This window comes from Coffea arabica, chromosome 3e (assembly GCF_036785885.1).
Source record: "Coffea arabica cultivar ET-39 chromosome 3e, Coffea Arabica ET-39 HiFi, whole genome shotgun sequence".
Taxonomy (NCBI): Eukaryota; Viridiplantae; Streptophyta; class Magnoliopsida; order Gentianales; family Rubiaceae; genus Coffea; species Coffea arabica.
Genome location: NC_092315.1, coordinates 6,113,833 through 6,129,840, shown reverse-complemented (window position 1 = coordinate 6,129,840; position 16,008 = coordinate 6,113,833). Strand labels below are relative to the sequence as shown.

Sequence of the window (16,008 nt, the reverse complement as noted above, 5' to 3'; positions counted from 1 at the left end):
TGGAGGTGCCAGTGAAGAGGGAGTAAGAAGGAAGATCAATGGGAGTTGAGGGTGAAGAAGAGGAAAGGAAATAAAAAGAAAAAAAAGTTTTACACACTTTAAAAATTCTTTCTATAAATTCTACAATAAAATATAGTAAAATTTTAAACAAACATCTAAAAAACTCATTTATCAAATAGGACATGTCTTTTCTAACCTTTTAGACCTAATACTAGAGGTATAATAGCTTCGAAAGACAAAGCATGTAAAAATCACACTCTTTACATCCTCCCCCTCAAGGAAAAAAAAAAACAAAAGAAAAAAACAACCCACCGCCAAACCATATTGATAATCAATAGCCAAAATTTCATAGGATACATGTACAATTCTATCAACACATGGTGACTCCCCTCCCCTATTTGGTGAAAAAAAGAGAAAAGAATAAAACACACACACACAGAGTGACAACAAAATGCATTTCAGTTCGGTCTTGTGTCCAACGCGCATGAGTTTTAGTTAACTAACGCAGCAGTTGTTTGCCATTCAACCATTTCAACAAGAAGAATGGAGTAACCAATTAATTTGGTTGAATGCTAGTTACTTCGTGGAGAGAAAGTGTTCAATTTTCCATTGAATTTTACTCAAACATTAATGCACGCACCTACCCAATTTGATCTTATATGCTTTAGTTTTTTGTCTTTTTCGATAAGAAAAAAAATTTTATTACTAAGATTACTGGAAATCGTGCAACAGAAAATGATTGACAACAATTGGAAGAGACTTCCAAAAAGATTCAACATAATCAGATGATTTGGCATAAAGAAACAATTCATGAGCTACTTTATTTGCATCTCTAGGAACTCAATTCACATGAATAGAGTTATGATCTAGTAAAGCTATTTAACTTGGCATATTAGTTCAAGAGCATGATAGATTTCACTTCAACCACCGTTTGATCAGGTTGGTAATTAAGGTATTATATCACCATGTCATGTTTACACTTCACCAAATGTACAATAAAAGCACTCCATGGTTAAGAGGGTTTACAAGACTTCTAGATTGATAACAATTTACAAATTCCCAACTAAACTAATTGGGATCTTTGACATCATTATCTTAGTCGATCAAAGACCTCGTTATATTTTTTTTTGCACCTTTATATGTTAGTGGTCAATTTTGTAATTTAATGAAATTTTAGGTACTTTCAAAATAACCAACCACTCTACATAGTGATGAGAGAACTTAGGGCAAAATAATATATCTTCAACCAGAAACTGAAGCACATGAATTATAAAGTATCCCAATATGATTTGTAAACTGCTATGGAGTCTCATAGGAAAAGAAAAGTATTGTGCATGAAGTATTTGCTTAAGATCCATTTTTCCCCACCCCAAAAAAAAAAAGAGAAAAAGAGCTAGAGTTTAAAGCTTTTTATCTAGTAAAACCAGTCCCATCAGTTTCTGGGCCCATTGTGAAGACGAACTAGTCCAGGCTGTTGATCTACCATCCCATGGTAGGCCGAGCCCAAAGTTGGTGAGCTGTTTGTACGAAAAAGAATGTCGGGACATCACATGATCGCAGCCCCTCCCCTGCCCAATGCCATTATTTCCATTTGTCTTCTAAGAAATTTAGAACCCTTTCCGAAGAGTTTTTATAGAAAAATATACTCACTTTTTTTAGATGTGCTCTATATGAGATAAAATATAAATAAAAAGATAATTAAAAATTATATTAGAAGACATTCTTACAAAAACTAACAAAATTTTCTACCAAAAATTACAATCCAAATCTTACTCTGCGTCAATTACAACTAATTACAAATAATAAAAAAAAGCCCCCGCTACAAGAGATGATTCAATGAGACGAAGAAAAAGAGAGAAATAGAAACAGCAAGGTTTTCTGCTATTAAATACTAACTTTTGATCCCTCCGTCCTACTTTGATAAATTTATTTTCCTTTTTCATCCGTTCCAAATTATAGTGCACCTTTCAATTAAAAAATATAGTTAATTTTTAATTTCTCTAAAATATTCTTATTTAATATATTTCATTATCAGTAAATATAGTCTACTTTATTTAATACGGTCAACCTTTTCACCCAATAATTGCTTTGATATACGCGTTGAATGGTGCAACAAACCATCATTATTGCTGTTATAATTAATATAAAGTATAGTGATTAGTGATACTCTTAATACTAATGTAAGGATATTTTAAAAAAATAATAAATTAAATTTATTTTTTCAATAAAATTTATTATTTTTTTCTTAAATCGTGTGAGAAAAAAAAAATCAATTCTATCAAAATGGGACGGACGGACCAGTAAAATCATTGAACAAATTAGGAGACATAAGTAAATGATGTATGATTGGACCAAAAGGTGAGTTGCTATTAACTATAAATATTTTTGGGAGTCTACTTTTTGTTTTCATAGTGTCATTCATGCGTCCTTCTGTCAGCAATTTACTTGGATGCCGTGGTCTTAATGTTTTACTAATCTTTTGCACACACGCTAAATCATGTCTTATCACCTCCATGCTAGGCAACACTTTCACGTGTTAGACATAAAAAGGATAAGGCACTTTCTCATACAAACCCTGACACCATAGGGCCAAAAAGAAAAAAAAGGTATGATTGCTGCATTATTCGAATCATCCTTGGTAAATTCAGAAATCTGGTTGAACCAATTCCAAGGTATGGACTAAACTAGTACTATCAATTATTTCATCCAAAATGAGATAATATTCTAATTAAGGGCCAATCAAGAAAAATTCACTGAGTTTTATTGGAGCTTTAATTTGCCAACCTTTCATCATTGCCTAACATGGTCCAGTAATGTTGATTTTTGTTTTCAGTCTTGTATAATTTCCTCATCCACCTAACTAACTTGGACAAAAAATGCTCACCGTCACCAACCATATATCCATATATAAGCAAGCAGCCTCAGTGTTTGCTGCAGTCAACATTCCTTAACTCAGCAAACAATGTGGACCTATATAAGTTGGGCAGCATGTTGACAAATGAATCCAAACTTGTACTGCTAAATGTCCAGGCTCCCTGTAATAATTTTACATGTGACTTACTTGAGCATGATATGAATATTTGCATGCACCAATTTCAACCTCATAAATACATCAGAGTTCAAAAAGCAGCCATCATCACGAGCATCTTCCACAGTCCCATAAATGATTGATTGATTTGATGATAAGGGAGCCTCCATTATTCTCATATATCCCAAGTGACACATATATTTGGCTGGAGGGCTTGACATTCATGTAGCAGCCTTTCTTCTGATCAAATTCATCCCCAGAAGCTCCTTTGAGTGATCCCAGCAAACACAGAAACCTGCAGCAGCTATGGGTGGTTACCAGACCAAGGATAGGACTATGCCTAGTCGCAAAGCTGTTGAAGGGCTTCAGTATAGGGTTAAGCTTCTCCAAGGGGAAGTTAGCGAGATAATCTGCTTGAGGGATGCTGAGATCGAAGCTTACGAACGAGAAATGATGGTTTTTGCGTTTAAAGAAGCTGAGTGGAAGAAAGAGAGGAAGAAGTTGAGAGAGGAGGTGAAGAAGTTGAGGAAGCAGCTAGAATGTAGAGAAGAGAGGTTTAAAGGGATGGAAAATGAGTTTGTGGTGGACAAGAGTGGTAACAAATGGCACTTTTTGGGGCCTAGCTTCTTGTTCGAGGAGATACGGGAGGAACAAGCAAGGCGAGACGATGCTGTAGAGAAGTGGAAGCAGCTTTACTTTGCCATCAAGGTCGAGCTTGATGATCTTATTCAGAGAACAAATCAAGGTACTGCTACTCTCAACCAATCCCTAATGTAAGACCTGATAATGGTATAACAAGTTGATATTACTGTTCAAGAATCATAGATCATACCCTGATTATTCTGGTTTGAACTACAATGCCATACTATAAGCTGCAACATGGTTTTCCAGGGGAAGGACTGTTTTGGAGAGCTGAGGCAGAAGACATGTTGGAGGAACAGCAAAGGGAACTGATGGCCAAAGAGAAAGCCATAGAGCTTCTGCAAGCACAATTAGCTACCATGAAGCAAGAAGAATCCAAATGGGAGAGAGAGGTGGACATACTGAGACAAAGTTTGAGAATTGTCTGCCACAATAAGAAAGGCAAGAAAGATAGGTAAAACACATTTTTAAAGAGCATAGAGTTGGATATATAAGCTGAATCCAACATCAATGTTCTTCGAATAATATCATGTTTAAGTTCCCTGTGGCCTCTGTATTCCTCTATGTAAACCATTAAAATGGTTGATGTAAAAACTCTTTTTGCAATGATTTCTGCATTTTGTGGCTATGTCAAGCTGTCGCCAGCATAGGCGGAGTCAATCATTCTGTGATGACACCTAAAAGAGAAAAGGCTTCGTAGATGATGCTTCAGACCTCAAACATCGAGAAAACAAAAACCAAGCCATAGTAGAGCTTGAAAAGATTATAAAACTTGGATTTAATCAAAATTTGCAGAAAGAAATTACAAGACACCATAAACAGGTTACGCCAAGACTCATTTTCTGTGCAAATGCTGAGAGATTCTTTAACCAAAAAAAAATTGATTTACATGTCGATGCCTGTCCTGATGTTTTTGCATGCTGGAGTATTATCTTGATAATAAATGAGCAAATACAAGAACTCCAAAGAGTGAAATTCTCTAGGAGCATTTGCTTCTTCTCATGTAGCGGTTGTACAAGACAACTTAACTTCCTCGGTCCCAGGGCTACTAGTGAGAGCAAGCATAACATATCTTCAGTAGCTACAATAATCTCAGATTTTAACTAATTGATACACTCTTCTCTTCATTAGATTGTGATGTTGCAACAGTTTGGTAGTTCGATTTGACATTCTGGAAAAATTAGAAGCAAAAGACCATGTAATTAGCCAAGAAAATAAGGAATATAAAAGGATAGTGTTGCGAATATGAAAAAGGATAATACCTCCAGCAAAGTAACGTAATAGAAATCCTCCATGTGCTGCATAAGAGCACTGCCATCTCTAATTGAGAGAAATATATTTATTTCTGTGTTCAGGATTTTCTCAATGAGCTCTCTTTCACCTTTCATCTGGACATATGATTGGCATCATAGAGAGCAACGAATCACAATCACATAATTGTGTCTGAGGCCAACAATTCAATTGTACAGTCTATAAAAATAATTAGCAGAGCATCTGCTTCAGCTTTGATAGGCATGGAAAAAGTGTTGTGGAAGATGTAAAATATATAATCTCTACTCAAATAAATGTAGCCACACAAATCATGTGCAAGGCAGTAAAATCTTAACTAGTAAGCGTAATTTATGTCATATTCATGGGTTTGGTATGAAAGCATTACAATCATTTATAAAGATCCGATGATATTGAAATATCCTTTAAGGTTATGTGTCCAAAGTTCATTCCGAAAGCAGTTAAGCTAATACCGCTAATGTGATTTAAATAGAAAGTAGGAGGAGAAAAGACTGGAAAATCAACAAGCAGAAATCATATATAGCTATGTTGATATCTACAATTTTCTGGACTACATAAACTACAAGCATGGCACAAAGAGCCATAGTTCTGGTACACCAGCCAATTCGTTGATTTAAAGGCAATGAAAGACATCCTGAACTTCTATAGTAGTTCAATCTTAAAAATTTAGTGGGAAATAATATATTAAGTGTGAAAAAAGACCATGCAATTATACACAAAATAAAAGAAGTTGAGCAGGATCATACAAATTCATTGACAATAACATCTGGTGTGGATTCTCCAAGCACATCACCCTGGTAACCATCTGCCATGAGACTCATATTCTCCTGAATATAGCATGTTATGAAGTTCATTAGAACAAGCTTTAGCAGGTCAGCTAATTTGTGGTGAAAAATATCCACATAGTTACAATCTGCTTATTTCCTGAAGGAAAATTAAGAACAAAAACACAGGATATTGATTGGGAGGAAAATACTTTGAGAACAAATAAACGGGATCACTGAGAACATTGCAAGTAGGTTGCTTCTTATGATCATGTTATTGGTGAAAAGACTTCATGGGTCAGTTAAAAACCGATGATGCATTCAAACTTTCACCAAGGCATTTATCCAAAAAACCAAAAAAAAAAACCAGTAAATATTTTATGTCCAACAAGGCTCGCTCATGGCTGAGTTAAACTTACTATTCTTTAAAGTAAGCAACATGCTCTCAACTTTTATTTTAAGTTTACAAATGAACTTACAATAAGAACTTACCAATGCATTTTCTAAATCTCCAGCAGCCAAATAGACAGGTTGAGCCACGTGGCAGTAGCCCATCAAACGTGGAACTGTAGGAATTATATCCCTGTGATTTACTACTCTCCAGCTATCTTTGACTTTCTGTAATGCAGGAAGCAATGAGTGACTAATACTTCATTTGACTTCTCACGTAATGTCAATGCATAAGGACCGCAAAGGGCATGGATTCACTGGTGTTAGCTACTTAAATCTTCTATAGGTTAAAAAAGAGATAGTATCTTATTCCTGGACGTTTAGAACAATTAGATGAGTACTTCATAGTAGACACTGAAGGCATGATGCACGTCAGATCCCATTCAGGGTGGCAAAATTAAATCTGCTTCTTTAGGAGACAAGCTAACCATAGAACAAAATGGAACAAGAGTTGAAAGGTTGGGGAAGAGGAGCAGGTTAATTTGGAGAGTTTCATGTCACATTAGGCTAAAAAAGGAAGCTGTTTCTATATCAATAAGCTTTTTCTCATCATATAGAGTCCTCCAATGTCTAGTTGAAAGTGTGAGTAGCCAGAACTCAAAAATTTCAATCACGAGCATTATGAACTATAACCTGAAAAGAACAAAGGAAAACAAAAGGAACCTTGTTGTAAACTTCGGCAAATTTTTTGTTTCCAACTCTAGGAGATCCAAAATTGTACATTGTGACACAAATAGCACCATGCCTGCATCAAATGAATTAAGAAATAATAACACAAGTTAGAACATAATTCCAAAATTGAAAACAAACTAAATGACCACGTGCTACAGCAGAGATAATACGACCATTTTTCCATGGCAGTGTTTAGATTAAGTAGCCTTGCTTACGAAGTGATAGTTGTGGGAACTTTCTCGGATGTATCAAACATACTCAACCATCATGATTATCAGATTTACTCCATGCCATTCCTTTACTTTTCTGATTCATATTTGTACTTTTTTCATGGAGATAAGTATAGACATAGAGACCAAAAAAAAAAAAAAAATCATTCTCACCACTATGGTTTACATGACCTACTCCTTGGTAATAAAATTTCAAATCGATATTGCTGGGAACACTATCTCCCTATCATGCCACTCTGAAATTATAAACTGTCGTACTGATAATTGATGTTGGCAGCAAATGTGTGGCAACCAGCTCTATCCTCTCCTTTTCTTTCTTTTCCCAAATTTGCCCATGGAATATGGAATTATGCATTGATCCACCAGTTCACCAAAATGAAAAACCACAGCCTTGTAATTGAAAAGATTATGACTCCATTGTTATTGAATGACACCTTATTACATCAACCACCTGTACCTGTCTGACAGCAGAAGTGCCTCTGCTTTACCCCTTCAATTTCCCACATGAACTTAAATAGTCATTCCCAGCTTTTTGGAAGTAATCCAATTAGAGACCAACAACTGAGTATCAGCAGTATTAAATTGAGCTTGTCATGTACTTCCGTGCACATAAATTAACCATTGAGCAACAATGATGTGAGGGAAAGAGAAGGATAGTGTGCAAGAAAGAACTTACTTTGCTAGTTGACTAGATGACAGTTCCAGAGCTAGTAGGGTAGCTAGTGCACCACCCAAACTATGACCAGTCACATAGACATGCCATTTGGATAGTGGCTGAAAATCATCATCACTGCAATAAACACATCCAGCCTTTAGAGAGAATTTTTTAGTACATAAGATACAAATGCCATAGATGCTTTGGGAATATATGAAACTGAAATTATCTATTGCCAAAATTTAGAAAGTGCAGCCATCAAAGAAGTTAAACAAAAAAGAAAAAGATTACATTGCATAGCGAAAATAAAAGCTATGATATATTGATAACCCTGCTAGTGGTGTCATACATAAAATCTTAGTCCCAAAGCCATCCTTTCACATATAAAGGAAATATGCTATATAGTTAACAATAAAAACTGACAACTTACTTATAACCAACCACCTGTTTGATGAGTCTAAGGATCCTTGTCCGAACTGAATCATATGCACTCAAGAAGCCACTGTGAACCTGCATAATGTGCAACACTAATTTCAAATCCAAAGATGTAAACACATGCACTTGAAAAAGTCCACAAAAAGTTTCATACTTGTAGTTCTTGCCGGGAATCACCACCAATCCTTTCAGGATTTAACCTAAATAACATGATGATATGTCAGCAAAACACCAAACAGAATCAACAATTATTTCACCTAATACTCAGAAACATCATTAAGGGTTGGAAAAACAGTTTGAATATGCAAGGTTATCATGCAAAAATCCAATATTGCTTGTGTTTCAGCCATTAACCTGGATTTGATTCATCCGGGCCCAGAATACATTTCCAAAAGGATATGTATATGCAAGGACAACAAACTCATAAAAATCCCATTTCATTATGTACAAGGATGATGAACATGTCAAGAATAACAATCAGAACTATATGGCCTGCATATTCTGACAGCAATACTGTGAAACCAACTTTTAATACATGCTCTTATATTTAATCTAGAGGCATGTCAAAAGAGAAGATGAGAGTAGTTACATTCACCAATATTGGATGGTTACAATTACCAATACTAGCTTGCAGGTTGATGAGTCACAAAACAAATTCTATGCATATCCTACATCGACAAAGGTAATATCAACCACCTTTTAGCTTGAAAATTTAGAGCTGAAACTTTAACGTCATAAGCTATATGCTGATCACTGTTTTGAATCAATTGTACTCTGTAATTTGTGGGGATGGAAAGGAGGAGGAGATGTGAAGCACACATTATGTTTAGCTCGTTTTCCTCATTACCAAGAAAACATGAAGAAAGTAACGAAAGGAAGAGGCTTATGAATCCTCCAAGCCCAAAATATAGAACTTGAACCCAACAGTCAGGTAAGTCAAACAATGTATGAATAAGTGCAACAAGATTTAACTGGTCTAATGTCTTGATATTTCTCTCTCATCCTTCTTCCTCTTCCCTCTTTTCCTGTGCATGAACAAAACAATGGTACCAGAATACACTACATTAAAATGAATACTTTTATTGCTTCTCCTTCTCTGATCGTTCAATATGCCATATGTTAACATTTGGACTTAAAATATCAATTTTCTCTCTAAATCAAAGAATTATATATTGATTGGCATTACGACTATACAAAGTACAAGCAGTAATCTTCCTTTCAAGTTCAGTTATCGAAGTTTTATCTGGTTAGAAGTTCAATGAGGATGAAGAGAAGATATGTAGAACAAAGACATTACCCTGCAGGAACAAGCATTAAATCTGTCCGGAGGTCCTTCCATCTAGCCTAGACAATTAAGCAAGTCAGATAATGAACTGCAAAGCCATGCATAACTAACTAAATTGATTTGCATAACCAAATTACTAACTTGTTCTGTTCCCCTGAAGGCAACAACTAATCTTTTCCTAGCTGAATCACGCCAAAGTGCTACCTGCATGGGAACATAACTATCAGTTTGACTTCAGTAGGTTTGACTATATTGGTTTATAAGTGCACGCATTTATCTATGTGTCTAGACTACTAAACAATATCCTACACTGGAATATTGACTTGCCTGTGTGTCTGTTGATGGGTTATCCAAGAAACATATTTTTTCAAATTCAGACTTGATAAAGCTTGGGTGACCCAACGAAGTGGCCAGCATTGCCCAAGCCTCCATTGCACTCTCTGCTGTTGAAAAAAGTGCCCTCATCTCCTCAGCTTTCTCCTCATCCAACACTAATCCATCTGGTGGACTTGCAGATGGTTCACTAGATTCTGTTGAAGCATCTGTTTTGTCATCTTGTTTTCCTAGCAAGCCTGACCTTTTACTTATTTCAGAAACTGTGGCATTAAGAACCATTAATGCTCCCAATACAGCATCAGTTTGTTGTAACAAATCTTGAGTCACCTTCTTCATATTTGAAAAAGATGACTGATCGGTGTCTGGAGAAATTGGTCCAGTGTTTGCATCACCATTACCACTTTCCAGATTTTCAGGAGTGGCAAGTCCAGATTCAATATAACCTGCCTCTGCAATTTTTCGTGATTGTAAACCAATTTTGTTTAATAAATCAAATGTATCCCATCTTATTATGTTGGGAGCAGGGAGACCAAGTTTCTGAACAACATTCTGATTGACTGTTTCAGTAAGTTTGTGCCAGAATTGTTTATCTGATTCTAAGGTCTCGCCAACTTGATCGATGGTTAAAGAGTTCTTGCCATCATCCACACCACTATTTTCTGTATTATTTCCTGTTTCATTTTCAACTACCTCGTCAATTCTATCATTTGAAGAAAACTCTGAACGGCTCTCCAGTTGAGGAGTCATGTCTGACTCTGCAGAAGGATCACTAATATATCTGTTGCCAACTCTGCTGTTTGAAAACCAATTATTAGGAAGGTACTCATTGTTCAGTGACTTTATCTGACCAAAAGCAAATTCCACAAACTGGCGGGCTTGCACAGTCTCAGAGCCAAAAACTTTTTTCACAGCATTTTCAATTCCATATTTCTCAAGAAACTCAGTGACAAGGGGGATCCTCCACCATTGCTTTTCCTCATCAATTTTCTCAAAACTTTTGTACCTAATCTGAGCACAGAAAAGCAAGATCACATGTTTTACGGGAGGCTTTTTATAGATTTACAAAAAAATAAATTAAAAAAAAACACACACACAAAGCAATCCGTGCATCAATTCTAGAGTAACAAATAGAATGTAAATTATTGCCAAACCTGATAAATGTATAACTAACTAATAAAACCATTAGATGTAGTTTCAGGAAATTAATTTCCAGAAAATCTGAGAATGTTTTTCTCAATCTCAAAGTATGTACATCTCCTAAACGTTCTTGTCAGTGCCTAGCTTGTACTATGATTCTCCTACACTAAATGAGAAGTGCCTCCCAAGGTACTTAAGATTTTTTTAACAACTCTCTGTTTCTCTATCCCCTTCCCCCCCTTCACATCATCATCTTCCTTTCCTTCTTTTTCTTCCTCTTCTGGCAATGGACCAGGGTAGAGACATCAAAGAACATATAAGAATAAAAATCTGTTGCTGAAAAGTTTAGTAATCTCAATGAATCAGTCCAACTTAGGATTTCTAAGCTGAAATCACAATGGCCTATTCAAGAAACAATTATCTTACTTTCACCCAGTAAGGTTGTTCCGTGTCTGTTAGTGCAGATAGAGCAATATTCCCAGTCCTTCTATTAGTGGATCAAACAGTGCCATGAAATGATTGTAGAGTCTACATGTAATTGGTTTGTTATCAGGAAGAGGTATTTAAGATACAATGAGTGTGTGGTTTGGACGAGAAAAAAGACAAAGAAATCCCAAAGACAGAGAGGGAGATGAAGAGCCATCAGCCATTGTCTTCTTGCACACAGAAGATTGAGGCTCATTATGCAATATTTTTGTATCCAGTGCCTCAAAAGATATAAAATAAAATTAAATCCTCCACCAAGAAACAAACCTCAAGTTCTATCTGTCCACCACCTCCCATTCCTTCCAAATCAATCAGCACCTCATGCAGATCTCCTACAAAGAGATATGCTTGTTATTTTGCTACTCTGGTTTAAATTTTAGCCCCTGAATCTAAGATGTATAATGTTTAAAATCACATAGGCATCAATAACCATTAATAATTAAACTTAAAATGATATGGATAATGGGTTGTTCATGTGGATGGAATATAGATAGGCGTGACTGAATTTTTGTATAGCTTCCCTCAGCAACAGGAATAAACTGATTGCTGGCTGAAGGAAAGCTGATCAATGCTAGACAACTGACCGACATTGATGTGTTATCACATGGGTTTTGACAATCGTTAGATGCTGATCAAGCATGACTTGCATTGAAATCTTACCATCAAAGAGCGAGTCCAAATTAATGCCAGAATTTCCCATGCGCTTGTGAGGAGTCACAATATTTGCATCCCAAGCTGCGATCTGAACTTTAAATGAACATATCAGCGAGTAAGAGGCAAAGTTCAGAACAAATATGCTCATCCCTCTGAATTTGAGGAGTGATCATATCAACTGAATGAAAGCACAAATAGGATGCATACATAAATCATGAGATTTGTTCTATAGATTGTCTCAATTTTTCTATTCAACACTTTGGCAGATGCCTGTACTGCACATCATGATATCTACATTAACATTTCTATATAACTTTACTGTATTTGTTAATTTAGTTTTTTCTGTCAACATCTCAAACCAATCCTAAAAAGAAAATTAAATGGATTGTAAAATTTAGGATCTCAAGGAACTGCATGGGACAATGAAAAGAAGATTCCCAAAGACTTCATTACAAACCTGAAGTATCTGGTTTGGCAACTGCTTGATATTTAGAGCAAATTCCTCATTCCATGTTGGTTCTTTAGTCCTGCCAATATTCATAACTGAACTCTGCAGTTCTGAGAATAATTGACAACAGAAGAAATTCCAACATGTGGAGAGATAACCTAAAAGTAGATAAAGAACTAAACATACATAATAAAAAAGATTTAACTATGTTTGAACCAAGTGAAGCCAAATCATACAATCTCCATTGAGGTTTCGTTGTCTCTGTTGAGACACTTAAAGGATTAATAGGTGAATGAATCTTGAATGCAGTATCTTCAACAGCAGATAGCAGAAACAAAATCTGATGTTAATAAAATAACAGCGAAGAATCAAAGAAGGATATAATTGCATCACTGTTACTTCAGTCTATGTTGTCCCAGCTATGATTATTCACAAGAAATACACAAAAACTATAAGCTCCAGAACGGCTTATATTCATGTTATGTTCTTTTTTCTGTCAATCAGCATTCTATCACTTCACATAAACCAAAAGTTAATTAACTGAGATATAACCTCAGATGCATGCCTCAAGTTTGAAAAAAACAAACGGTCATTTTTACATGGACAGTTTCTTAAGAATCTGTAACAGAACTTCGAAGCTTACCCCCATTTTGTCTTACTTTTTACAACCTGACTATCCAGTTGAATGACCACATATGGATCACTTGTTCCCTGACAGGAAATGTAGGTAATATATCACTGAAAGAAGAAAGTCTTATGGGTGATAACTGTTTTTCATTTGGCAAGAGATTGCCAAAAGAGATAGAGAAGTTCAACCACAGCTAGAAAAGGAGTTCTGAGGGCAAGCAACCTACCCATGGATCCATAGCAGGAAGGTTGGTCCCCTTCTTTAGCTTTATGAACAACTGACCATCATAAATCTCTCGCATAAAAGACCTGAAAATGTTCATCAGTCCTTACATATCGATAAAGAAACTTATAACATTGACTTAAAAAGCTTTTTGCCTAAAGAGGGAAACTAGTAAGCTATCTTGATCAAGTATATTAAAGGAGTATAATTACAGAAACCCTTTATATTGAAGTAATAGGATCTGTCAAAATGCTCCCAACAACTTGAAGGAACATCGGCAGAGCCGAGCATAGCTTCTCTGCTTTGTTAGTGCTCTTTTCTAGATGCACTCTTAGGCTTTACTAACAATGGTGGAAGAGGCATTTTCAGCCTACTACAGAACCAAATGGTCAGCATTGCCATGGTTCCTGGGATTAAAAGAATATGCTCCAGAGCAATGGAACTACAGCCCAATAATGGGTGCCAAGCATTGCTACAGGGAAGATACATGGGCAAAGCCAAAGTAGGGGACTCAAAACTAAGTCAACAATGTTAAGTGTGCATGAGATAAAGTGCAAAGACATGGCTAAGCAATTAACAAGAGAACAAAAGAGAAATCAATAGTTAAGAATATCCAGAACTCAAAGAACTATTTCTTCACCCCATCCAAAGTGATCTTTCTTAGTTGGTTGTAATATTAATGACTCATGACTAGTCGTAGGGTAAGTTTTAACTGAATGAGATGACTACATACTTTGAAAGAAAAACTGTCTGACAATTTGCTCCGTCCACCTCACGCTTTCCAATATTTTCCTGATTTGAAAGGAATCGCATAACAGTTAAAATCAAATCATACACATCAAACAGAAACTTGAAATTTCAAAGATTATCTTTTTTCTTGGTTAAATCCTTTCTGCAAATTTGGTCTTTGCTACTTACAAACTCATTCTTACAACACAGAGACAATTGTGCAACTACATTTGTACACAATTCACCTTCATTAGTTCGGGGGAGCATCTTAATTGTATTAGTAGAATTGGTTTCTCCTTTATATCTTCTCTTGCCCCTCTCATCAGCCACATTAATTTAAACATTAAATTCATAGTTGTGCCATCAGACATATATCTACTTAAAAGTAGAAATTAACTGCCTTGTTTTCGTTGCAATGGTATAAGATAAATTGATTCTTAGTTAAAAAGACAGATTTTTTCTAACAACATTGGAATTTGAAGCACGAACAACATTAACTGATCCCATTTGGTTCATTCTAACAACAATCAAAGGAACAATAACCACTAAACACATGAATAAAATAGATAAAGCTGAGAACTTTACAGGTGGAGTATAATAAGCTTCAAAAGCAAAGCCAGCAAGAATAACAGCCAAGTTGATATCAAAAGGAGGCCTTTCATTTTCACTTTCAGACTCCTGCTCTTTAGCTAAAAGGGTCTCATTTTCTGCATTTCCCTTGCTAAAGCAACACAACAAGTGGGGCCCGTTAACGGAGTTCGCTCTAAAATAGCTTGAATCCAAGAACCCAGATATTCTCTTGTGAAATAAAAGCTTTCTTGAATACGAAAGTGAAACGGGATTCTTGAAATGGAGCAGTTTTGGCCCTTTTGGGGTGTGAGCAGAGTGAAGGAAGTAAAGGTGCAGTTGAAGAGCTGCCATTGAAGATTGGGTGAGGGTTCAAGAATTTTCTTTTTCCGCTTTCTTGTTTCCTCAATAAAGGGGTTTTCACTTTTCAAGAATTTTGCCTTTAGAAGGCAATAGAATTTAGCTTGAGATTTGGTAGTAAGAAGGTGGAGTTCGGTGGCGTATTATTGGATGGTGGCAGGGAAGCTAGGAGAAGCCGCGGGAGACAGTTGATTAACGGTCATTCTAGATTTCTGATTTGGTTTTCTATTTTTTATTTTTTATTTTTTATTTTTTATTTTTTATTTTTTGACTTGAGAATTTTGGTTTAGATGTCTTTCATTAATTTTAACATTTCATAAGAGGAAAATTAAGATTTTTTTTTTGTGGTGTATAAATACAACTAAAGAAACATCACTATAGGTGTGTTTTTTGTTGGAAAACTTGAAAGTGACAATTATTGGATCGGAGATGAATTATGATGTCAAGAATGTGTTAGTCTAGTGGTTAAAATTGAAATTTCATTAATAAAAAATATTTGTTAAATTTCACCTCTCCCCAGTTGAAAGATTTTAAAAACAAAAGAGATGAATTATGAAATTTTCTATTGAGAGTTGTTTTTAGAATATTGGCATAAGATTATAAAGATCAGCAATGTGCATGATCCTAGCACGAATTCCAGGAGATTTTTGTGAAACAGTATTTAATTTTAATCTAGTGTTTTTTTTGTAATAAAGTATTTAATCTAGCTTCTTTTTTCCGGCTATGATAACTATTTGTATAACATAATCTATCCTACACTAGGGGGGAGGGGGCAGACCTAAAGAGACCCAGGAATAATCCGGAGGGGACTGAACCACTGTCGAACCAAACGGGTGCACTACACACCCGTTTGGATTTTTCAAGCAAAGCCACTCTTTTTTAATGTGGCAAATTGGTAGGCCCTATCAAGCTTTTTAAAGCTTTGGTGGTGGCCACTGGTGGTATAATTTAGCTAGGAGTCTATAAATGTTCAGTGTCCGCAATGACGAG

At 35.6% G+C, this 16,008-nt stretch overlaps 2 protein-coding genes across 5 annotated transcripts; one reads left to right on the top strand and one right to left on the bottom strand.

Annotated features, from left to right (window-relative positions):
- Positions 1-2,996: 2,996 nt before the first annotated feature.
- LOC113734389 (uncharacterized) lies at positions 2,997-4,298 on the top strand. Its single transcript, XM_027260916.2, has 2 exons — positions 2,997-3,773; positions 3,920-4,298. The coding sequence occupies exons 1-2, from the start codon at positions 3,335-3,337 to the stop codon at positions 4,126-4,128; spliced, it is 648 nt and encodes a 215-aa protein (XP_027116717.2). The 5' UTR covers positions 2,997-3,334; the 3' UTR covers positions 4,129-4,298.
- Positions 4,299-4,418: 120 nt separating this feature from the next.
- Positions 4,419-15,204, bottom strand: LOC113736467 (uncharacterized). Of its 4 annotated transcripts, XM_072084583.1 has the most exons (18): positions 14,677-15,203; positions 14,096-14,154; positions 13,367-13,448; positions 13,156-13,223; positions 12,522-12,591; positions 12,071-12,152; positions 11,678-11,742; positions 9,775-10,795; positions 9,593-9,651; positions 9,464-9,510; positions 8,321-8,366; positions 8,162-8,241; positions 7,753-7,866; positions 6,838-6,919; positions 6,217-6,342; positions 5,707-5,787; positions 4,933-5,058; positions 4,419-4,841 (listed from the first exon to the last, which is right to left on the bottom strand). In XM_072084583.1, exons 1-18 carry the CDS (start codon positions 15,010-15,012, stop codon positions 4,770-4,772), a joined length of 2,616 nt encoding a protein of 871 aa, XP_071940684.1. In that variant the 5' UTR covers positions 15,013-15,203; the 3' UTR covers positions 4,419-4,769. The 4 variants fall into 4 exon arrangements, 3 of the variants coding, with proteins under 3 accessions (XP_071940684.1, XP_071940685.1, XP_071940686.1); XM_072084584.1 differs by lacking the exon at positions 6,217-6,342 and having other exon boundaries at positions 14,677-15,204; XM_072084585.1 differs by lacking the exon at positions 14,096-14,154 and having other exon boundaries at positions 14,677-14,900.
- Positions 15,205-16,008: the final 804 nt, after the last annotated feature.